The sequence below is a fragment of the Beta vulgaris genome, chromosome 7 (assembly GCF_026745355.1).
Source record: "Beta vulgaris subsp. vulgaris cultivar EL10 chromosome 7, EL10.2, whole genome shotgun sequence".
Classification (NCBI taxonomy): Eukaryota; Viridiplantae; Streptophyta; class Magnoliopsida; order Caryophyllales; family Amaranthaceae; genus Beta; species Beta vulgaris.
Window position 1 is genome coordinate 57,654,751 of NC_079208.1, and position 25,478 is coordinate 57,680,228.

At 35.2% G+C, this 25,478-nt stretch overlaps 2 protein-coding genes, 1 long non-coding RNA gene and 1 other non-coding gene across 5 annotated transcripts; 1 reads left to right on the forward strand and 3 right to left on the reverse strand.

Moving 5' to 3' along the window:
• Positions 1-30: 30 nt before the first annotated feature.
• LOC104900066 (L-type lectin-domain containing receptor kinase SIT2) lies at positions 31-2,800 on the reverse strand. The gene has a single exon (XM_010687399.3). The coding sequence runs from the start codon at positions 2,413-2,415 to the stop codon at positions 400-402; it is 2,016 nt and encodes a 671-aa protein (XP_010685701.1). The 5' UTR covers positions 2,416-2,800; the 3' UTR covers positions 31-399.
• Positions 2,801-8,415: 5,615 nt separating this feature from the next.
• On the forward strand, positions 8,416-11,632 carry LOC125499519 (uncharacterized). Of its 2 annotated transcripts, XR_007276392.2 has the most exons (3): positions 8,427-8,676; positions 10,709-11,189; positions 11,349-11,632. It is a non-coding gene; the product is annotated as an uncharacterized LOC125499519 (long non-coding RNA). The 2 variants fall into 2 exon arrangements; XR_008970326.1 differs by having other exon boundaries at positions 8,416-8,676; positions 10,709-11,632.
• Positions 11,633-12,179: 547 nt separating this feature from the next.
• LOC104900067 (uncharacterized) lies at positions 12,180-15,433 on the reverse strand. Its single transcript, XM_048648226.1, has 4 exons — positions 15,378-15,433; positions 14,423-14,673; positions 12,623-13,576; positions 12,180-12,454 (listed from the first exon to the last, which is right to left on the reverse strand). Exons 1-4 carry the CDS (start codon positions 15,431-15,433, stop codon positions 12,414-12,416), a joined length of 1,302 nt encoding a protein of 433 aa, XP_048504183.1. The 3' UTR covers positions 12,180-12,413.
• A 478-nt stretch (positions 15,434-15,911) lies between these two features.
• On the reverse strand, positions 15,912-19,957 carry LOC104900068 (uncharacterized). Its single transcript, XR_008970325.1, has 7 exons — positions 19,628-19,957; positions 19,425-19,492; positions 17,740-17,967; positions 17,396-17,654; positions 16,671-16,850; positions 16,418-16,573; positions 15,912-16,329 (listed from the first exon to the last, which is right to left on the reverse strand). It is a non-coding gene; the product is annotated as an uncharacterized LOC104900068 (transcript).
• Between the last annotated feature and the right edge of the window lie 5,521 nt (positions 19,958-25,478).

Here is a 25,478-nt window from a genome sequence, read left to right on the forward strand (position 1 = left end):
GGAAGTATTGTCAGTAAATTCTATGAAGGGCTGGAGTTTGATTATGTATGAATTCTTTACATTCTGAGTACAGGATTTGAAATATCTTTAGTGCATTACACTGGTCAGATAATGGAATAATATGTACTAAACATAATATTAACAAAATGATAGCAGAATTATCAACACCATAAGATCAATTATTACTGATAGAAACTCTACTTCAGATACAAAGTCTTACATTATACTAGCAAAAGCTGATATATCTAAGAGCTAATTAGACAAAAATATGTATCTCTATGGGGATTTCTACAAGACACAGAAATGAAAAACATACTTCTAATAAGATTGTAGAGCATAGTTAGTTCTGTATAAAATAAATTACTCTACTTTCGACAAGGGTGCTCACAACACATCAGTTCAGCGGCCTGCACGTCTGACTGAATTATCACTAGATATGGTGGCATGAGAGATACCAGATGTTGATGATGATGGAAATGACATAGACATTCCCCAACTCCCATGAAAGAAGCTATTGTTTTCATGATCATAATCAGAAGGAATATCAGGCAGAATTGCATCTTTGTGAAGAAATTGAACTGCCTGTCTCATGCTAGGCCTTCCTTCTGGCTTAGGATGCAAACACAACAAGGCTAATTTTAGTACAAGTTCCATTTCTTCAGCTTGGTAATATTCCAGATTGGGATCACTTGTCTCAAGAATCACCCCCTTCTTCCATGAATCGTATACCCAATCAACCAAAACAAAGTCCTGATCTGCAGAAAACTCCTGCAGACTGTTAGGCCGCCTTCCACAGGCTACCTCAAGTAAGAATGTTCCAAAAGCATAAACATCAGTTGCAGTAGTAGGTTTTCCTGTTGTATTAAGCTCTGGAGCAAGATAGCCCACAGTTCCAACTAAGTGGGTACTTCGAGGATCAGTTTCATGGTCATATAGCCTAGCAAGCCCGAAATCACCAAGCCGTGCATTCATGTCAGCATCCAGCAGAACATTACTTGCCTTTACATCACGATGAAGAACGACTTGTTCCCACTCTTCATGAAGATATAGAAGGGCAGATGCCACCCCTTTGACAATGTTGATTCTCTGAGACCAAGAAAGATTATATTCCTTATTCTGGAAGAGAAACTTGTCAAGGCTTCCATTAGGCATGTAATCATACACCAGAAGAAGCTCTCCCTTTCTTCGGCAATAACCTAAGAGTTGAACCAAGTTTCTATGCCTTAGGCTTCTCATTGTTACAATTTCGGAAACAAATTCTCTCATTCCTTGCTTGGAATCATGGGCAACCTTCTTTACTGCAAATTGGGTTTGTGTAGAAGGTATAACACCTTTGTAAACTTTCCCAAAACCTCCAAAACCAAGAAGCTCAGAGTCTTTAAAACCCTTTGTTGCTATGTAGAGATCTTTGTATGAATATCTATGGGAAATGTATTCCCTTTCCCATGGTTCCTTAAGCTCTGCATACTTCCTCCTCCATAATGTAAACGCGACTCCAGCAATCGTTTGCAACAACAAGAATAAGATAACAATCAAAGCTATAAACATATATTTCAGCTTATTCCTAGGAGTTCTAATTCTAGGAAATGGAGGAAGCTTGGAATGATCAAGCTCTGGTGCTTCACCAATTTGACTCCAGCTCCAACCTGATATGTAATGCTCAGTTGAAGTAAGACCAGTAGATGAAGAGAAACCAACATACATTGAATCAAGTAATACTTCAGAAAGATTCACATGAGTAGACAATAGATTTCTTTTTGGTTTCTTATGTTTAAGTGGAGCTAATGTAACATTCATAACCATCTTTTCTCCATCATAGTCTATCCATATCTGCATAGATTCTCCACCAGAAAGCTGCATACTCGTGTTCTTTCGTTCTTCGTCAGAATAGTACATCACAGGAGCAGACCCAATAGACCTTAATCCATTAACATCAATCCCAACATGGTTTCCATCAATATCTCCAAATACAGCATTTTGAACAGTGTCTAACTCTACTGCAAATACATGATTAGACTGATTGCCATTATTAGTAGTATTAAAGATTGCTAGATATTCAGCAGGAACAGCATGCTCAAAGTTCATTGATGAAGATATAATAAAGGCAATTCCATGGCCACCATGACCTGGAACATTAGTATTGATGGCAAAAGCAAAAGTTGTCGAAAACGAACGACTCGTGTTGAAGTTCATGGGTTGTAGGAAGAAAACATGACCACTTCCTTGCAATGAGGAGTTGGTCATCTGTAAAAGGCCATTAGAGTGTATTTCTGCAAGCCCATCAATATGAAATTTGGCTCCATTGAAGCCATTGTAGGTGAACTGTTTTTCATCTTGAGCAAAAGTAAGTACAAGAAGAAAGAAGAGCACCAATGAATTGTGCAAGTTTGTGCATATTTCAGCCATGGAAAACATAAGAAAGCAAAGAGTTTAAGGGATTTTCTCCAAAACTTCAAAGAAAATGTGAGCTTTTGTATAGGGACATGGAAGAAAAAAAGACTTCTTTTGTTTCTTTCAGATGTATTCTGTGAGAAAACTCTATAGTGTGAAAAAAAATTTGGTGATCATACTATATATGAACGCCGAAATCTAGTAAATTCAAAATGGTTTTCAGAATTAAGAGTGTGGGAATTCTTGCCTCAACGTGCACTGTTTGGTAAAATTTGCAATTAGTTGTCACAAAAGATAAACAACTTGTGCATATTGTACTATATCCCAGAAAAAAGTGTAACTCACAAATCAAAAGAATTTAGAAACGTCTACTTACTAAAGGGATTCATGAGTAAAAATTAAAATAACCCATGTGAAATGAAGAAACTTTTTTTGTTTTTTTGTGACGAGGACTCATCCACTTAGTGAATGGTAAACCTCGGGCTATATGAGTGAAATTCATACCCCATATAATCAGGTCAGTCTGGAGGGTAAGGTGGAAGCAACTACCACATGAATACATTGCTACAGAGACAAGTCTCGAACTCGAGACCTGATATATCACATGTGGCGCTCAAACCTTGGCAGATGTTTTTTAGCCATTCTGTCAAAAATTTATGATGGGTGGCTCAAAAAGCACCCAGGATAGTGACTGCTAGTCTGCTACTATTGTCTAAATATGTCTATTGCATTTAACTCCCTCGTGGATGTGCGTAGTCTGCGTACTACATAAGCAATACCTCAGTGTATAAAGGAGGAAATTGTATTGAATGATCCAAAATTACTACTATATTTGTTTCATATTAGTTGCTACACTTTAGTATACAATACAAATTTTTAGGCAATTTTTGGAGAGGAGAGAAAGAAAAATGGAGACCCATGCGATAGGAGTGAGATAGAAAGGAATTATTTTCCAAAAAAGAAAGTGTGACATCTAATATGAAACACCCTATTATATAAAGTAAAGCCTCTAACATAAAATGGAGGTAGTACAACATTCCTAATTCCTAACCAATCATAAAAAAACAAGTCAACAAAAATTGATATTTTAAGGGATGATTTTTAAAACAATGTGACAAGTTGGCAACTATATGTATCCAAATTAACATATACTTCCTCTAACTAGCACTGAAAACCGTCTTTATATTGGATGGTTTGGTATTTTGATGATCCCTACCTTATTGACTGCAACTTCTGTATTTATTATAGCCTTCATTGCTGCTCCTCCAGCAGATATTCATGGTATTCGTGAGTCTTTTTTTAGTTGCTACAATTTACCATTTAGACATGTCTCTTTTTAGTTGCTACATTTGTCAAATATTTCTACTTTTAGTATGTGGTACCACATATTATTTACCTTTATACCCTTATTTTTGTCTTCATAACACATAAAGACAACTATTTTATGCTTTATTGTTCTACTTTCAATGCTCCCTACATTTTTCGTTGGTCTGTGTGCTAAAGTAAATGTAACGACTATAATAGTAAATGTAACGACTATAATAATAAATAAGATGGTCTTGGACCCCGTAATAATATCTCTGTCAACCTAACTATGGACATGATCATAAAGAATTGAGCCCCAACACACTAGTATCGAACTTGAGCTTGAGTGAAGTCCAAGCTCGGAATAGATTTTGACATAAATGCTTAGTTCATCTTCAGCTAAACACTACTCAGACTTAGGTCTAGCATAATGTGAGCCTAACTTTGATCAAGTCAAGAAAGGGTAAAAAGTATCTGCACCCACAAAACAATTTATCTCATTTATTCTAAAACTACTCTTGTTGCATATTCGACATTGAAGAGAGTCCTTTCGGTCATTACGAAACACAACACGGCATGACACAAGGCACAAATTACAATATGAAAAATTAGCAACGAAGTCATGACACAACGCAGTCCAAGGGTCCGTGAGTCGTGCCATTCCACAACCTTGGTCTTAAGTTTGGTCGGCCATACACGAAATCTAAACGAGGCCAGCGTATCGTACCATTCCTAGCCAAGCGTCCGGCATGGTATGTGTTATTTTCCTTTATAGACTGAGAAGAGGGTTAGTTCCAGGTTTAACAAAATTTAGAGAGAAGTATTACATTTCTCTAGATGCTTATCCAACATTAAAATTAACTACATAGTTTTATTAGAGGTGATCATGAGTCGGGCCGGGTCGCGTCTAAAAAAATTGTCTATTGGTTGGACCGGGTCAAAAATCTGCGCCCCGCTATTTCAGGCCAAATGAGCGGACTTTTCGGGCCAAATTCAGGCCGGTCCGAAAAAATAGACTAAAAAGTCATTTTTAACTTGCCCAAAACTCGCCTAAAGAAAAAAATATTCGGACGGAGACGAACTGGGCCTGACCGTGGGCCAAAACATCTGTCCAAAATCCAGGCCCGTCTCGAAATATATAGAGGCCCTGTGCGATCTCGTATTTGAAGAATTCAATAATATAATAGCTCATCCATACTTCACATAATCATATTATGAAAGAAAAAAATCCAAATAAGTAGATAAACTTTTTCTTTTTACTACTTGAACTTTCTCTATTTTGGAGCCCTCACAATCAAGGAGCCCTGTTCCATAGAACATGTTGAATATGTTAAAAGCCGCCCCTGTCAAAATCCACCCAAAAAAGGGACCAAACCAGACCAAAATGATCCGCTCTAAGTTTTATGTTACCCCTAAAAAAAATTACAGACTCAAATAGACATATAGTCATATGTCATTGTGTTTCAAGTTTCAACCTTTCGTGTACGCGGAGGTTTGGAAACTTGCTTTGCTAGAATAATCGTTGACACTTGTAAAGATCATCGTAAACTCATTTCCCAGCAGATAAGCAAATAAAGCAATTACTACGTATTGGATCAAAAGTAAATTGAACACAACCTCCCCATTTTCATAAAGGTACAATTTGAATACGACAACGTTGTCAACGTACCTACCTAGCTTAAAAAAAAGCCTTTTCATAGTTTTTTAAGATAGGTTGACAATGAATCAATGATGTTACAACTTACATCTCTAGGTACTAGGGCAGGTTGATAAAACTTAAGGATGAGATTGAAAAACACTCCTCTCAGTTTCTTGCTATTTATATTTAAGGTTACACTTCAACTTTTTACGTTGTCAATATAAATGTTTAAATATATATATATATAGACGATTCAAACAATATTTTATAAGACTATATATTTTCTTACTCGTAAAGGATAAGAGTTAGTTCGAGTGGGTAGAGCGCTCCCCCTTGCTAGTAGCCTTATAGGGGTTAGCCCTTGGCTGACTTAATTTCCTTATCAAAAAATATATATATATTTTCTTACCCATAATGGCCATAAATCACAAATGATGGTCAAATAATTGAAATTTTGTGAGGAGTGTTAAAGTCAAAATGCAAATATTAGATAAAAATGGAGGTAGTCCTATTAAGCTAAATCTATCTACTTCTTCCATTTCATAATAATCGCATCATTTTCTATTGTGGGAAGTTTTACATTACTTGCTACTCTTTCCTTTTAGGAAAATAAACTCTCTTTATCTCTACTCTCCCCTTCTCTCTTCTCCAAAAATTACTTAGGACCCCGTGAATTGAAAAGCGTAACGAGTAATATAAAGAAAAGGAAGTAGTTAAACAACATATATGAAAAACGTAAGCCTTACTCTTTATATTAAATTTAACTAACTAGAATTTCGTCAAATAGTGGTAGTCTAGTCAATTCTAACTTAAGTTATGATTGTGACGAATACTTCCACAGACATTGATTGAGTGACCCTAAGGGTTGTCAACCCTCTTATTATTGAATTTTCATTGGTTAGGAATACATTAAAACATTATTTTTATATCTCTCCTCTCCTCATTTATTACATACATATTAATATTTTAGTCTAATGTGTTTAAGAGGGTTGACAACCCTAAGAATTACTCAAACATTTTCCATACTTCCACCCAAATGTTTTTCTTTGCGAAATCGAAACGAAATCCTCAAACTCACCAAAATCAACATAACAATTTTTAAATTCTATAAAATGAAAAGCATGAGTATAATATAATTAAAGTACTCACATCTTTGTCAAAATCAAAAAGTTCTACTCACCTCAGATTTCATTGGAGAATAAAAAGTTCCACCTTTAATATCCATTTTCCTGAAATTTCTGTTGAGAATACGAAGAAGGTGAATTATATTAAATTCCTGTAATTGCGTACTGGCAAAAACGGACTCTTGAGTTTCTAGAACAAAGATCAACCAGAAATTTATGAAAGCTGCGAGAAAGAGATCACTTTGAAAGATAAAAACATACTTCCTCCTAACATATTATTGGGATGAGGATTCGAACCCTGAACAATCTACTGAGGTACCCGTACCACCTCTCCTTCGAAGGATTTAATTAGGATTAGAAGAGTTAATTAATCCTAATGACTAACGCAAACTTGACACCCTTAGTCATTAAGGGAATTTCGTACATATCACCCCCAAAGTACTGGTACCTAGTGCAGTTTTCAAATAATAGGGGTAAGGTACCCCATAAATTTTGAAATACCACATGGATAACTAGTGAAAAAACCATTAATTCTAATATGATCACGTAAAAAAATTCATTGAAATAATAAAATTTTAACTTACATATGGATGCATATATAAGCTTATTGTGAACTCTAAATAATAAAATTATAACTTAAAGTAGTGGTTAACAACTTAAAATGTTTTATTAGGTAATTTTTAACCACACCTTTTTTTTGTTATTATGTAGTTTTCACAAAAAGTTGATTTTATTAGGTAGTTTTGACAAAATTTTCTTAAAAGTACTATTGTCATTCCTTATATAAGAAGATATAGATATTGGGCCTAGAAACAATGGTTTTAAGCTTTTGGACTTTGGAATAGCACAAATTAGTAATCCACAATCATCTATCTCCTTAGGGCCCACTCTGGGTGCAAAAATTCAATGAAACCCACAACCCAAATTCCAAAAGCCACACAACCCAATTCCAAAAGCTACACAACCCAAAGAAACATCAAACTGAAAAGAACAGCAACAAATAGTATGATGACTTCTGAGGTTCCTAAGACAAGCTTAGATTCTGACACTGCCAATCAGCTCTCAACACAATTGAATATCCACACCCCGCAAAACCAACGTTACATTACTTGTTACATTTCCTTTTTGGACAATCAGCTCTCTCTAGCTATCTCCTCTTACACGAGTCCCTTTTTTTTTTACTTTCCACATCTTTCTTCTCCAAAAATTTGCCTAAGAGTCCGTGAATTAAAGAAATGTAGCGAGTAATATGAAACGGAGGAAGTAAGTTGTATATTGCATTGACACGTACGAAACTTTCTTTACATAATTACCTATAAACTCATTATAATCTATATTACTGTCCATGAGAAAAAAAAATTGCTTGGATAAGTTTCAAAACCATCTAGAACATGGACAAAAATGATATATGTGTACAAGTCAAAGAAAAAGGAAGCAATCAAGCTGATATAATTATAATCCATGATAATGAAGAACATGTGTCCACAATCATATGGCTGAGCTAACATAACAAATATATAAAGGCTAGCATGATTTGAGGTTTGTGGTAATGAGTTAAATCCTCTCACCAACAAGGTATGTGGAGCTAAAAGCTCTCATGAGATAGTGTAGAGTGTATGAGTGTTACTCCTATATAAACTTTTAATAGGTAGATATATCTGCTAACATGTTTTTGTTAGATAATAAATCGTGTTTGTATATATAACAAATACTGTTTGTGCTATTTCCCCTTATTTTGCTACTTTATAGATACAAATCGCACAAACGCTATTTGCTTACACTCGAATACTATTTATTACGCAAAATTGTTCGACATATATACCTGTTAGAAGTTTATCACTCCTCTTACTCCTACCATCCTACTAAAAGTGATCCATCACATGAATATATATATATATATATATATATATATATATATATATATATATATATATATATATATATATATATATACCTTGTGCAATTAAGCTTGGAGGTGATCAACAACCCAAGAAAGCTCCCAATCTTAGAAGCCTATCATTATTAAGAAGAATTTGAGGATAATGTCTAGATGATTTTTATACAATATGCTTATTATAGAGAAAATGAAAATTACAGGATTAATCATCTAGACATTATCCTCAATTTTTTTTAATGATGATAGGCTTCCAAGATGGAGGGTTAATGATGATATTGGAGCATTTTTCCTTTGTACTATCATCTATATTGATGTGAATGGTATCTTTATTACTCCTTCCTATCTTTTAGTTGCTGAATTATAATTCATGTTTCAAATTTAGAAATTTTAATGGTCATTTTTAGCTATTAAAGTGATCACTGTTTCCTTAACATAGTCTAGTTTTGTGAGTGGTTTATAATAACTTGTCTTTTTGTGTTAACTATTTATTGATCTTTAGAAGTTACATTACCTTTAACATACTTTGGACTTTGGAGAGCTTTGCATCAATATTATACTTCTTTTGCTTTTGGTTTTACTAGTTCCCATGTTTTAGTTCTTAATCAAGTACTGAGTGGTCCAGGAGAGAGAGGTGGTAGCTCAATGGAGTACCACCCCTGGTTTTAAGACTTTGCCTAGCGTTCGAATCCTCATCCTAACAATATGTTGGGGATTTCTCGTATGGTGGCAGTGGGTCTTTAGGTCTGTTGTCTTCTGAGTTGTTTACCCTTGTACCTAGAAGACAATAAATTGTATTAGTTTGGTGAGAATATAAATGTTTACTTTATCCAGGTCAGGAGTGACTGAAAATGGGGAGTCAATGTAATACTCCGTATTTTTAGTAAGTTATTATTTATATTTTTATAAAAGTTTTAGTTTTTGAAAAATATTTTATTTACTAAAAAGGCTTATTATTTATTAGAAAGGCTTTTATAAGAAAGATTTTGGGTATTTAAAACGAATTTTAGCCCAAATGAATTTTGGGCCTAACTTTCCTAAGTTTTACATTCAAGTAGTTGTTTCAAAATAAAATTAAAAATATTTTAAAAACAATTTCAAAAAGGTTTGTAAAAATTAAAGAAGAAAAAAAAAGGTTTATAAAAAGAAAAAGATTTTAATGAAAAAAAAAAATTCTGCCGCAAACTCATAACTCACGCCAGTGAGTTACATGTTTATCAAATTTTTGTAATCTTTTCTTTTAACCTATCTTTTAGTTATTTTATCCTCTATAATTACGTATTATGGAATAATTTATATCCTTTTCTAATCTTAATTGGATAAGCGTAAATATTAGTTATATCCTAACTAGATTAGTTTATCTTTTTCCCTAAATCTATCTTTTAGTTTCCTAATCCTATTCAGATTCTACTTTTCCAACTAGTATAGATAGGGGTCTCCACCCATCATATTTTTCACACCAAATTTGAGAAATAAATCTCTTTTCTCAAGTTTAAACTCTCTCTCCCTCTTAGCCTACCTTTTCTTTTCTCCCTAGTAGTTATTAATTATTCAAGGTGCGTGTATTTGTAGATCTTTAATAATTGTTTTGCAAGTGTAGTATCATGTTTTTAGGAAAATATTTTGGATTGAAATACATGTTTTTATGAGTTTTATTATGAACTGCATCTGTTTTATATGAACATGTTTGTATGTTTATAAATTTATTTATGAACTTTGAATTATGTCTTTCATATAACATATTTATAAAGTTTGATCTTTGAATTTATATTCAAAAATTTTAGAAGAAATTTGATCTTTTGATTCATATTTAAAAAGGAGGTTTTTGAACTACTATTATTTTTCAAAGGTTAACCCTTGAGCAAGTTATTTTATTTATGCCTTTATATGGCTAAGTTTTAAGAATTATTATTCTTTTTAAAGGAGGATTATTTCAGAAGGATTTTTATTAGATATATGATCTTTTATGATCACAATTTATAAAGAGGCCACGACTTGTTATTTATTAGCAAGAACGGTAGCTATTATATTATTTACCGTACTTTTTGTATAAGTCATGTGGACAAGGTAGTAACCCCTCGTAATAGACTCAGTAAGGAATACTAAACTTGGGGGGTGTGCACACTTTAGGCAAGGTACCTAGGCAAGGAAAAAGGATTTTTATCAAGGTTATATACTTTATATTATATAAGTATTATCAAGTATTCAAGAAAGGTTTTTTGAAATTAAATATTTCAAAAGTTTGATTAAATAAAGTGTTTAATATTCCGCATATACATGTACTCAGTATTTTTACTGACACGCTTTTGTTTTGTTTTATGGCTTTGTCCCTGTGATGACCCTTTTGGTGAACAGATTTTACAGGTTGATATGATGCATACTTCATATGGGGGAGCTAGTGAGGAATCCTAAGTAGTCAAGGAGTTGTTATTCCCTTTGTCATAGTTGTACAATAAAGTTTATATTTATAAAGAGAAGTTAGTTAAGTTATTTCCGCTGCATTAGTTCAAGTTCAGTTAGTAGTTAGTATTAAAGCCTTTAACGTTATCACGTGGCGGTAATACTCTCAAGTTTCTCAAGGAGTTTTATATTAAAAAGGGTTTTCCAAAAGAGAGAAATTTGGGGGTGTTACAGCCAAACATTGAAGCGACTTGTCAAAGGACTTGATACCATGTCAAAGGACCAACTCAACCAAAAGCTTAAGCTGATGGTTGAGGCCCCATGAATAGATTTATATTCTATCACTACTGCAGCAGGCTTATGCAGATTTGTTCACGACTATGGTGAGCAGGCACATAGACGCAACATGTCTTTTCTCGCCCAGCTAGCTCTCCATGTGAGTCCACCTTCAATTGGATCCCTCCTAGTGAAAATTTTGTTAAACTTAATAAGGAGTAGGTGTTATTGCTGGTTGAAGCTGGAAGGACGAGGTTGTTGTGTGTCTTTTATTACTTTGTTATTCGTTGTTCAATTATTGTTTGATATTACTTGCTAGGTTGATAGTCAATAGAACTTACATAACCTATTGGAATGCGTCGTCGATGGCTAAATTGGCATCAAATGCGCTGGGAATGGTAAGGAACCTGAAGACTTACAAGTGGAGAAGAGCACATGCAGGGAGGGAGTTTAGCTTGTGGTTTTGTTCTCTTTCCATTAATCATGTTAAGGATAGGGAGTATTGTCACTCATCTAATGGCTAGAGTTACTACTCTTTCAGACAATGAGTATAGTGTATTACAATAGATAAATTTCTTTATCCTTGGCAGAACTTTGACCAAATTTTACTGTGTCAAACTCAATATCTCACATGGACATTGAATTTTGTTGGGTGTGAAACTCACACTGGTAACTTAGAATTAGACATTTGGGTAGAGATATGTTCTATGATAAAATAACACTAATGTTAGATTCAGGTATGTCAAAAATGAAAAAATCTAGTTTCAAGTCCAAGTTTGGGTCGTCTAATTGGATATGAAACAATTACGCAAAGTCTAAAAAGAATGACCTATCACCATTTGTAAGTGCTACTAATTTCGGTTGTTTCAAGTGTAGTGAGTACGATTAGAGGATAAAGGAATGTCCCTTATGGGATGACTGTAAGTAGTATTATCAGGTGAAATCTCGGGGCAACATCATTATGACAGAGTTTGGGAAATCCGATCTAAACCACGGTCTTTACAGCAATTCATCTTGTCAATATGAATGTAAATAGATCAACATGGGTGGGTATGGCAGACCTTCAACATCTTTTTCCTATAATACGAGGCAAAATCCAGATCAAGCACCAGCACAGGATGATCCTATGGAGGAGATGCTGAAACAAACACATATCAATATTAACCATTAAATAAAATAGACCTTCAAGCACATCATCCAATGAATATTCCAATTCATTAATCTCATATATTACATATCCCCGGAAAACAAAATTGTAAGCTTCTATAAATTATGGAAATAACAAGTAAAAAAAGATGGTGTTTCTTTTGAAGAAATAACTCCTTTTTCCAACTTCCCATCACACACAAAAGGATGAAGAGAAGCTGAAAAATTGCGCGCAATTTTAATTAGCCTGCAATATCCTTCCCTGGTGGTCTTCCTCAACTGTAGTGTAAGAGCAAGGATGAGCCAAATATGTGCATTTAAGATAGGAAAGAAAAAAAAAAAAAAAAACTTGTGTTAGTTTCTCATGTGAACCAATACCTAGCTTCTTCATTAACAATTAGCTCATTGCTGATTACAATGTGAAAAATATACTAGAAATTAAGGTACCTTCATAAGCATTGGTGGATACTGGAATCTGAGAGTTCTCCATTAATGAAGGCGAAGATGGCTCTTCGGTCTGAAGCAACATAGTCACAGCTGCTTTCACTTTCTCTACAACACCCTTTTCATTGGGAGACCTCCTTGGACTAATTACCTCAGTTATGACCTGAGATAGTGCCTTCTCATCTTCTCCAGGCTCTAGCTTATTTTTAAAGAACTCTTTGACTGAAACACCTTTGTTCCATTTATGCTCTTGTTGAGTGCATGGAAGGTTTGTAGTAGACAATTTTGGGAGCTTGGAAGTTAACTTATAGGTCGCTTCTGAAACAGTGGTGTACGCTGGTGCCAGCTTCTGTGACACGGCCTCAGTCATGGTTGTGTTCGTAGTTGGAGACTGTTGCTGGTCTTGCTCTTTTGTCACATTCCTGCTTTCAGAAAGACTCTCAGTTTCAGTAGTTTTGGTGGGACTATGAGGTTTTTTGACCTCCTCCTCATCAACATTCGGATTAAGAGGCTCGAGCTCCCTTTTATTCTCCTCAATCACAACTTCAGTTGTGGCTTTTCCATTGATACTGGTTTCAGTAGACGTAATTTCTGTTGTCAAATCAGGCAAACATTGCTTCTCTTTCTGCTTAAAAGAATTCCTTTGAGCAATCAGTGCCTCGAGTGCGAACTTGCTTGGACTAGCATGGTTTTCTCTTAAATGATTACCCAAGCTCACAGCTCGAGGACTCTTGTTTATGTCCGCTCCTGATAAGGAACGATGTCCTGCAAGATGATCAGAGTGGCTTTTACCCATTACAGGTTCAGCTGTTTTCAGTGTAGGAAGTCTTTCTCTCAACTGATTATCAGAAAGGTATTTCACATTGCTGCCCATAAATGAATTTGCTCTTTGTTGTCGTCGTCTGGGACTGGGAGTATGATCTTTGGAACTTTTGGGTGTAAGTTGTGATTCACATGCTGAGGTACAAAGTAGCTTGTCAATAGAATCACTGAAATATTCACAAAAAGAAACAAAAAAATGACACTGCAACAAATGCTAAAGAAATGTTACTAATTATATTTTTGACGCCATTTTTCAAAAGAAACATCATCTTCCCTTACATTCGTGTGAAACTCTTTCAAGGCAAGGTTTCCACCATTAATCAAGCTATGTCAATTGTCAGGAAGGGGACAATTTTGATCCGTTGAATTTCGTGGAATAAAGATGATGCTCACCATGCATGAGAAATCGCACTCCATGTCCAATATCTTTATTATATAAGTGAAGGGACGAGGTATGGCATCCCCCTTTAACTGAAGAGCGGGGTTCATGAACTTTGAAGCGTTAAAAAGGAGGCTAAAGTTATCAGACCATGCAATAAAGAGATCATCCTACATTACAAGCTCGAGTAAGGAAATTACTGACACAAGTAGCCACTGACTGCAGAGATTGCGAATGATGAATGCGCTAATGCAGCCTAGATGCATCAGCTTAATGAGATGAAGAGCACACATGTAAAGATATTATCCTAGCATTGTCTTAAACCTTTGAGCAGAGAGACATACATGAAACCAAGAACCTCAGAGACATCCGATTCAATCCTGAAATCTACTAAGCTAGAGATTGACTGAAAATTGTTGCACAACTACCATAAATGAACTTATAACTCATTCACTTAATTATTTACTAGTAGCAAATATATCTATGCATATATACTCAATCATACAGGATTAACATTTCTATATTTCTTCTACAAATCTGGCATCCTTAATTCTCCCCCATACGAATATATCTAAAACATCAAAAGTTTAGAATTTCAATACCTAGAGATCCATGATTCTCAGGTTCATCTACGATTTCGTAATCTTCCAACGCAACACCCCATGAAGGTGTATTAGTATTATTACTGTCATGTCCAGATTTCTTTCTTGCTAAACTTTGTCGCCATTTCTTAGCCTTTTCTTTTACTTTAGCAATAACTGATATTTTCTTTCCATGGTCATCTTCCTCATGAATTCTTCCTGTCACCGACGTATTCCATGATGTTGGACTCTCAGCTGCACACAAAATTTGTCTTTCAATTTAAGAGAGGCATCGATTTAGAGTCCAGATTAAATCAAAGTATGCCTCCAAAAATAATTAAACTCAAAAACAACCTATAGAACAACAACATATAGAACAACAATATTAGAGTAATATTGCATGTAAAAGGATAATAGGGACTTTTACTAGTTTTAGGCCTGTATTGTAAACATTATATATAACAATAACATAGCAGACAATATTACAATGAAGAAGTTGTTCTATAGTTCTGGGTGTTCCTTTGTTTTGCTGCATGCCATCCAATTCAGCCATTATATGAATAGTAAATAGAAAATCTGTTTTAGAGTCCAGAAGTTTGTGTTTTTTCTGGCATTCAGTTGAGTGTTTTAATCTGCAAGAAAATATGGAGGGGAGGAAGAATTGCTGTAATAATCATTGGTTTAGGGTGTCATAGAAACATATGGCATAATATGTGGAAGCAATCTCTTCTAGCTTCCCATTTGGCAGGCTATCAATATGCACCTGAAATTTTTACAACTAACTCCCTAAACATCAGCCTAGGACTTCTCTTTTCTTTTGCTTTTTTTGAGTTAGTTTTCACTAACAGCTTAAACTTAGATCAGACCAGAAGAAGAGTACAAGACATGAACTCAATGGTTGAATCACATCTTCTCCATGTTGCACAGGTTTCATATAAGACTCCCTCTATTTTATCATTGGGTTCTTCCCTCCCACGAGCAATCAGGGGCGAAGATGGTAGAAAAACGAATACTCACAGCATCTGCATCCATTCCGCTAAACACGATAAACCTCTTCCTCCATCCCATAATAAATTGTAACGCCCCGACTTCTAAGCATTTTTATTAGGTAAATTAATCTTGATTATTAGCAGCGGAAGTCCTAGCCTTTGGTCGGTGCGTTACTGCGGTACTTTCCATTAGGAAAATACAAGGCAACATGCTTAAGTAAGACATATAATAACGTGGAAACTTAAACGTACTAGATTATATTAAAGTAAAACAGAATTAATGTTGATTAAACTAACTAACTACTTAAGTTACAAAAGCTATAAATGTTGAATCCTATGCCAAAAAAAAAAAAATCAAACTCCAACATCAACGAGAGCCCTACCCCCAAACACCACATTTCACAAGATTTAAACCCAAGACCTTTTGGGTGTAGTGCAAGTGCAACTGTTGTTTTATATGGAGTATTTTTTGGCGAAATTCGTTCGGAAAAGACATTTACATAAAAGAGAGAACGAAGATAGAAACTCGAAGGAGAAAGTATCTTCATCTGGTTCAATAAAATGTCATCCAAAATTTATGCTCAATAGAATGGAACTACCGAGAGAGAAGAATGAATGAATCATTTGACGGAGTAGTAAAACAGCTATAAAATCTGGAAACCAAATCTGTGCTACCAAAAATTTTCCTCCCTAAGAATAGTGCAAAAATTAAGAGGCAAATGAGATTAGAATCAGAAGCTATATACATCTGAGACATCAGAAAGCCTACAATCTATAATCAGCATGGAGGAATCCCTCAAACTCGGTCCCATTGAGAGTCCTTTGAATATCTTCCCAGTTTGCGACCTGTTCGGACAAGGATCCCTTGTGTATCTTCACTTGTCTACTTGTTAAATTCATTCTTGGGACCCTTAGAAAGTCTTGAACTTCTAATAAATTCTGTAAGAAATAAACAAAGAGAATTACTGTGTTGAGTTTCAAAGACAAATGTTGAACCAAAAAATCCTTTTGGGAGTATTCGACTTACAGAGCGATTTTTCACTACATCCTCATAGTAAAGCAATATGTGTCGGGTGCTATTGAAGTACCCCAACGCTTTGGCTGCCATATTTTTAACTTGCTTAAGCTCTGGGATCAAAGTTGTGGCATTAACATAAGGTTTATAGCTTGCCAGTACCTGAGCCTGCAAAAGGTTACCAAGCAATCCAACAATTATCCATCTACCAATGTTACAAAAGGCTGTCAATGCAAGTAGAAACAGATGAAATATATAGGCATACCTCATGGGGTGAGTGGACATGGGATTTGTGTGTCCCATTTAACAGCTTAAAATCACGGTCATATGTGTTTGCAAGTATTGATATCATTCGTCGCAAAAGATTTCTTCTAAAGAGAAAAATTACAGAAACGCCTTTTTTGGTGAAATATTCAAGTATTTCTTCATGATGCCACATCAATCCCTGCTTACGCATCATCTCCATAAGTTTTACATGACTAGAGAACAAAAAAATACAAACGAGGCTCAAGTAAAGGAAAAGTAACATAAACACATCTGCCTTTTGTCCTTTTCAGTAAGGGACTCTGATGCATGCTTGAATGAATCCAGCAAATGGTAGAACAATTAAGCTAAAAGCCTAGAACTTAGATACAAATAGTATCGATATAGAATCATCAAGATCTAAGCTTAAAGGGAAATATTTGGTTCCTGATAAGTTAGATATGCCACTCTAAAAATAACAGTCAGACAGTCACACTATCCAATTCTGAACTGTGGAAAACAATTGGCAGCTTGTACTAAAATTTACCAGTATATGTTTGTGTCATACATTCACTTGCAACATTTCTTATTCTCAGAACACATGCTTTTTCGAAGTGACAACTATCTTGGATTTGAAAGTGATATTGTAGATAGGCAAAACAGGTTCGCGAAGGAATTGCCAAATGATTAAAAACAGCATATTCTAAACTTGAAAGAAAAGAGAGGTAAACGAAATCTAGTACTCACTTGATTTAGCATCCATTTCAAGCCTACTGCTGTGGTACATTCATTCTTTGAAGCACTGCTGAGCCAATCCAAATTGTAAAGCTTGTCAAGAGTCTCCACAATAGTTGAAATGTTAGCTCTTCTAACTTTGACTGAGAATATCTCCCCATTTGAGCTTACATTCATGTGACTATTCAGCAAGGTCTCAAACCATCCACTACCGGATCTTTGAGTAGACAATATGGCAAAGTACCGAACTGGATGACATGCACATTCTGCCCTAATAACAAACTAGCAAATAAGTCGAATTAAAAACCTAAAAAGGAAGCATTTCTTATAAGAAAAAAGATAGAATCAGGGACTACCTGCTATAAGTAACAGGTTTAGGGTAATGCACAAAAAGGAGCTTCCCAATCTTCAAGATTTGGCCTTAAGCACGGCTTGTCGCTCACTTGAACATCTAGGAATGAGGTAGTATTACCGATGCTAAATTGCTTGAGACAGACAGAACAAATGTAGATTCCACAAACCATCGAAAATACTAAGACAACCAGCCTCAACAGCAATGGAGACTTTTTGGGCACCAAAATCTCCTGTGATAGAAAGGCTACCCAGGTATTATTTACGGAGACCAAATAAATAGCAGTTTGACCTCTATATAACAATTATCCATTCGACTTTCCTACACACACGGTTCTTGTTAGGATGGAGAAGGTAGTTTCAATCTTTTACAAACAAATCTATCTTTAACGAATCTATTAATAATGGACACTACATGATAAAGATCTAAGTTCTCCTGGTTTGCTGTACTCCTAATAAGAAGCAGCCCTGTATTGTTTTTACTTGAACTTCAAATTAGAATGTTACTTTCACACATGGTTCATAAAGATAGATAAAGATCAAGGAAAATATCAGTAGCCAAAACTACAAATAGAGCCAACATTCAGCCATCAAGATACCAAAGATGGTAAGTTGTAGCAATTATATTAATAATCATCAGGGAACATAGAGTGAATATAAGTTAAGACTCAACAAGGTCATAGATCCCCCTATTAAACCTAGTATTAAATTGAGTATATAGGGGTGTATAGGCTCAATAGTAGACGAACACAAGAAAAAACTCAAGATTGCTTATGTTCATCCATCACAAAGGCTACAAACTCCCCTTATGGAAGTAAAATTGCAATTACAAACAATCTGTACGTCAAAGTTAATTTTTTTCTGTGATATGCATCTTGTTTGACTACTACCTCTCTATCCATGACAAAACAATTAAGTAGTCACACAACACTCACACATAGTGCTTAACCATTTAAAAACTTCTCCCATGCAGAAATCCAAAAAACAACAAACTATCCTAGTAATAGTCTTTCAGATCACAGCACCTAATCATGCTCCTAGTAAAACTCCTCTGCTAATGCCGAAATTATTATGGCAAAGTGTAGCCATTTCAAAGCATACTACCATAGCATACTAATGTTCACTCGCATGCATCTGAACGATTATATATCGGTTAAATAAGGAGAACTAGGCTTAAAACGAGATCCAATATCATGAAAAAATTACAAGAATAAATTCGATTAACGAAAACAAACAATGTAAAATTGGAAATAAAGGAAAATAGTTTTTCAGGAAAATGTTTTACGTCCTATCAATTCCAAGCCCACTCGACGTCCTATTAACCAAATGGCAACAGACTAAGTAACTCACTACGCTTATGAGACAGTTATCTTCCTTGCTATTATCCAATAAGGAACAAGTTTTAAAATGACCACATAATTGGATCTCAATAAAATTAAAACTCACATGTTGAGAACTTCTTACCAAATAGCAGTATTTTGCTACAAAAAAATCATCCAAAAACATAAGAAATTGAATAAATAACCTGAATCTAGTGAATACTTAAAATGCAATTGCATCAGATCAATTTCAACATCATAAAAACTGCAATAAATATCAACAAAATCGAAAAACACCGCCAATCAATGAAATCATATTACAAATCAAACGCAACAACATTAACAACAGCTCGCAGGAAATAAAATCATACCACACCAGTTTCGCTGCATGATGAAATGGTAAATTTCTCATCTAAGACGTAATCCTTTGAGAGAAGATCTACACTCGCAACAATCGTAACAATAATTTAGAGAATACAAAAATCAAAATCAAGCAAAAAAACAAAAAAGCAAAAAAAAAAAAAAAAAAAAAAAAAAAAAAAAAAAACTGAAAATGAGAAAATTGAAAAAGTACCTTTGGCACGCTTATCGATGTCGGAGTCCATGGTTTTATTTTTCCCTCACTATCTCTCCTTCTCCCCGCTAAAACCCTTGTGATTTGTAATTACTTCCTCCATTCCGTTTTAAATACAACAAATAAATATTTTAAAACGAAATGGAGAAAGTATTATGATTAATGGCTGGTGTGATTATCCAGGTGAGAGAGTAGAGAGACATGGTTTGCTAGTGCTACTACCGCAAATACAGCAATGTTTGATGTTTCCATCTTCTTCCTTTTTTTCTTTCATATTACGCCAACATCGCACTACTCATTAAGGCCGGGCCGAGTAACAATCATAAAAATCTGAAATCTCCATCAGAATTTAATAGAAGTATTAACATCTTGGTAAAATTATCTTTCTAAAAGGCTCTTTCTGTTGCATATAGTGCTTATTTCATTTTAGGTGGGTCAAACTTTTAAAATTGTTAATACAAGAAAACAAATTTATGTGGGATGTTGTTAGATTCGTCTCGATAAGGTATTGAAGATGAAGTCAAAGGTCCATGTTAGAGAATGTATAAAAAATAGGAAAATGATATACGTAGCCCTTAGGGCTATGTATAAGGTGTTTAAAATGGAAATAAAATATTGAATCAAGCATTTATTACCTCAGTTGATGTGAAAATATGTCTTAAATTCTTAAATTGTTTCCATTTAAAGAAATGTATTTAATGCTTATATGTAGCCCTTAGGGCTACATATAACATTACCCTAAAAAATAAACAGGCACTATATTATGGGACGAAAGGAGTATAATTTTGTAAGCTAAAAGATATCAATATATTACTCTATAAATTAAATAGGTCACATTTGATAGAAGGGTCATCTTATATCTTAAAAGGGTCGTTTTTATTGTCTGTGAGTGACTCCTTTAGTCCTTTAGCATAGCAAATTACTCTTGTCTTACTATAAATCATCATAGAGGTGATCAAATGGGAGGCCGGTCGGATTCGTGTTGGGTCGTCCAAAAAAATTGCCCTCTTGTCGGGGCAAAATGAAATGCAGGCCTGTTCTTGTGGCCAAAGCCTGTTTTCGAGCTAACCCAAGTACTGTCATGACGAAATTTGTTCAACCCAAATCTGACCAAAAACCATTTTACGATTACCCAAAACTCGTCCCAAAACAGAAAAAATTGGTTGTGCCCGAAAACCAGGCTCAAAAAAACTTGTCAAATCCTGAGCATTTTACCGACCGAGTTCGCGAATAGGCTAACTTTGATCACTTGGTCTTATATGATATTTTGTACTATCCTAATTCATAATTGTATGTTTCATCGCATTTTTTATAGCGTATTCTCGTTAAATTAAAGATTTTACCATCTTCACCTCACATTAATCGATACAGTTTAACTTACTTTGACCATATTTATTTTCAAGTTAGTTAAGCGTTGAATTAGTTAAGCGTTTGCACCTATTAGTTATGCTAGCCTTAAATTGATTCTGGATGAATTAGTTAAGCGTTGAACTATATTAGTTAGTCGTTGGAGTATATTAGTTAATCGCTGGAGTATATTAGTTAAACGCTGAAGTATATTAGTTAAGCACTGAAGTATATTTGTTATATCATAAAAATCAAATTATAATGCATTTTGTTGGCCATAACTCAAATATCACGCATAAATAATTATGTCTTTCTCAAAAAAACTAATGCACTAATTCTATCATAAACCCTCCAAAACAAACCCATCATGCTTTTCTTAGATAAGTCAGACAACAAAGAATTGCAACAAATCAAACTACGACAAAAATCACCATCTTTAACACACAAAAACACATTAGCAAGAAACCCTTTTTTCTTACAAACATTGATCACTATATCAAAGAAGAACAACCAAAATTGAGAAAAGAAAATAACTATTGATGAATACCCAATTCAGAATGTCACCAGTTGAAGAAACACAGAAGTTTAATTGGATCAAAAAACTGATTATGATAAAGAACATATTGAATAATATATGGGTTTAGCTTTTTAATGATGTTTGAAGAACCCATTAAAATTTCCCAGTTGTTGTGTTTGAGAAGTGTTGAAATTTCTTCAACATTTTCGCCATTGGAGAGATTCAAGGTGGTGAAATTGCGATAGATAATATGAGTTTTGTGCGTTTTCAGTGTAAAAAACAATAATAACTAAATACCCAAATATCATAACTATTTATCAGAAAACAGTAACTAATAGCCAGAATCACAATTACCAACCATAAAATCATAAATAAAGGTCGAGGCTAAGAATTAGAGGAAAAACAAACTCGTCGAGACGGTCTTTTATAAGACTTTGTTTAGAAATTACATATTTGATCCCGTGATTTCAAGTATATATACTAAAATCATAATCAATAGACCAAGGAATATTTAGTATTATCTTTTTAAATCATAATATCAATAAATGAAATATATTCTACGGTTTTTTCACCAGGTACCCCTGTACTTTAACAAAATTCATGGGGTACCCCTAACTTTAAACTAATGCACTAGGTACCCCTGATGTTTGCAAGCAATGACCAGAATGCCATTAATAATGAACGGCGTTACATGACCGTTAACCTCAATCTTTAATTCACGAAATACCCCTGAGGTTTTACTAATATGTTCAAATTTTGATAACGGCTAGTTTTTTTTAAACTGGATTACTTTTTTTGACCGTTGCAATACCTGGGATTGCTATAAAAGTAGTCCTACTCTTGGTATTTTGCTCCCTCCTCATCCAAAGTATAGTTTTTCAATCCAACTCAAATAATACTCATGAGCTCACAATCTCACACTTCTAGTTACTTAGAATCCTCATGCATTAGAGTTCCTAATAGAACTTGCAAATGTAGGAAAAAATTTGCAATCCGGAGCTCGAATTCCTCAATGAATCCAGAAAGATTGTACTACAAGTGCGATGATTGCAACACTTTTAGGTGGTGTGTTGGTATTATTGACCATAACTCCATTGTGAGACAAGTAGAGGAAGACGAGGCAAGTAATGTAAACTTGAAGGAGGAAATGAAGCTACTAAAGAAGAGAATCAAACAACAACAAAAAAGGATGCAAGGAGCAATAAAAATAGGCGTATTTATGTTTGTGTTACTTATTTTTGTAATGAACAAATGAAGGAAGAATGGTAATGTAGCACCAAATTTGTAACAAATGACATTCAATATGCAATAATATTAGTAGCTTTACAAAAACGATCCCAATATTTCATCCACAAAATATTTAAGCTTTTAAGTAACTTTACAAAAAAAGATGAGTATATTGTTTGCACTTTACCATATTTCATCCACAAAATATTTTTATGCTAATTTGTACCCAAAAAAAAGTTAGCAAATTAAAGATTAGTCCCCTAATTACTCAAACTGCATCCTTGCCTTTCTTCTGTTTTTTGGTTCCACCCTTGGAAGTTGATGGACCAGCAGCAGCCTTTCTTTTCCTTCCATGCTGAGTACTCCCATCAGATTGTTGTGGTTGGGATGTTGATGCACCAGATTCCTTCCTTTGCTTCGTGTAGCCCCTCCCTTGCATGTCCTTGAATTGTGGCCTATTTCTTTGCACTTGCCACACCTAATAGTGCTGCTCCTCTTCCCTTTTTTCTTGTCATTTGGACTCTCTTCCTCTGTTTAGCAGGCCTTCCAGCACATCTTTTGAATGGGGGAGGGTCAATTATAGGGAGTTCAAACTCAGGCCATTGAGAGGAGTCAGGCATGGGGTGTATGTGGCTTGCATAGGTCTCTTTATATGCAGCCCCCTTGTAGTAGTCAGAGACATAGTCATGTGGGTTAAGCCTCTGGTCAAAAATAACCCTCAAACCATGTTTGCAGGGTATACCAGTGCCCTGCCATTTGCCACAGCCACATGTCCTAGTTTCTAGCCTAATAGGGAAGTGCACATGATCATCCAGCACCTCAAACTCCCCTCCACCAGCTTCCACAACATGGCAGAACCTGCTTTCATCAGCCCTGACCTCCAACAACTTAGTGGCATAGTCAGTGAGGTCAGTGGGTTCCATGTCAACAGCTCTGTCAAATCTAGCCCCCACCTTTTTCATACACCAACCCCTAATTTCTGCAAATGTAGAAAACAAAATAAGCACCTAATAAGAGGCATATGTAGAACAAGAAAACAAAACAATTTCCTTACCTTCCAACAAAGTGAGGACAGGGAGATCTCTGAAAGGTTTTGTGCACGCATTGAAAGACTCAACAAAATTTGTTGTGTTGTGATCACAACACACAACAGGGTCAAATAATGCCTAGACCACTGCTCCTCTGCCTTGTCCAGATATTCTGTAGCTTTAGGATCAACCTTTGTTATCTTCTCCATGGCTTTGTTGTATACATAAAGGTTGTAGGCATTAGCAGCAATCCAAAAAGATTTGTGGAAAGCAGGGCCAGTGAATCCAGCATTCTTGCAATTGGAATATAGGTGTTGACAGCAAATCCTCCTAGTAGCTTTAGGGAACACCTCCAACAGTGCTCCCTCAACACCCTACATGGAAGAGAAAATAAATTAAATCAGTTAGTTTGGAACAAAAAAGGATGTAAGGAAAGATAAGTTAGATATTTAATTATGGAAGGAAAGAAATGTTACCCTCATCCTGTCACTTATGAATGTCCAGTCATCCTTGTTAACACCTTGTGACTGGAAAACCAATTTCAAGTTTCTGAAAAAATAGCTCCAACTATCTTTACTCTCTGTGTCCACTATCCCATAAGCTATTGGAAATATTTCATTATTTCCATCAATAGCCACAACAGTCAACAATATTCTTTATAGAACCCACTTAAATGTGTCCCATCAAACCCAATAAGAGGTCTGCACCCTCTTAGAAACCCCTTGAACTGAGCTGCAAATGAGAAGAAACAGCCTTGAACTTTGGTGTGCTGTTTGAAGAGTTGGCTGTCCAAGTCACCAAAGCATAGCTACCAGTGTTAGTCCTCTTTATCATCTCTGCATATGCTGGTAGCAGCCCATAGATTCAGAGAAGCCCCCATACATCTGCTCCTTTGTCATGCACTTCACCTTATATAACAACCTTTCCTTCACCTTTATCCTAAACCTTTCCAAACACATTTTTTAATGAGTGCACAGGTACATCAGGGTTTGCACTAATTACATCACCCAAATGCCTTGTTAACCAAACACTGGTAACCATTGGGTTCTCCTCCATTCTGCCACACAACTTATGCTCACCTGTTACAGACTTTATGGCCCAACTAATGCCATCCATCAGTTTGGATGCATGAATTCTCCACTCACAGTCCTCTATTATACACCTAGCAGTGAACCTAAGGTTGTCAGCCTTCTCAACCCTCACTGCAAACCCCTCTTGAATACAGTAGTCCTTGAACACTCCAAGGAAGTGATCTTTGTTTGAAAAGATCATCCACTGATCAAGCTTCACCTGCCCAAAAAGCATCTCTCCCACAACTGTACCATTTGTGTACAACTTGTCTAAAACTGACCCCCATCCAAGTAATCCTCACATTCTTTCTCTAGCAATACATCCACTTCTTCATCCTCAACTTCACCCTCTAATTCTAAATCATAACCTCATCATCTGAACTCCCTTCTTCCCAAACATAATCATCATCAGCCTCATCATCCTCAGATTCTTCTTCCAGTTCATCTTCCCTATGCTCAGGTTGATGCTCAGGTTGTTGGGGAGGCATTCTAGGCTTCCTAACCCCTCTCTCTGATCTCCTAGTCTTTGGTACATATGTACCAACCCTCTTAGCAGTGGTTTTAGCAGCTTTAAACCCCTTCTTTGCTCCCTTTTTCTTTGCAGCACCTACTTTCTTTGAAGCAGCAGGTTTGGAAGATTGGGGATCTGAGTGTGTTTGTTT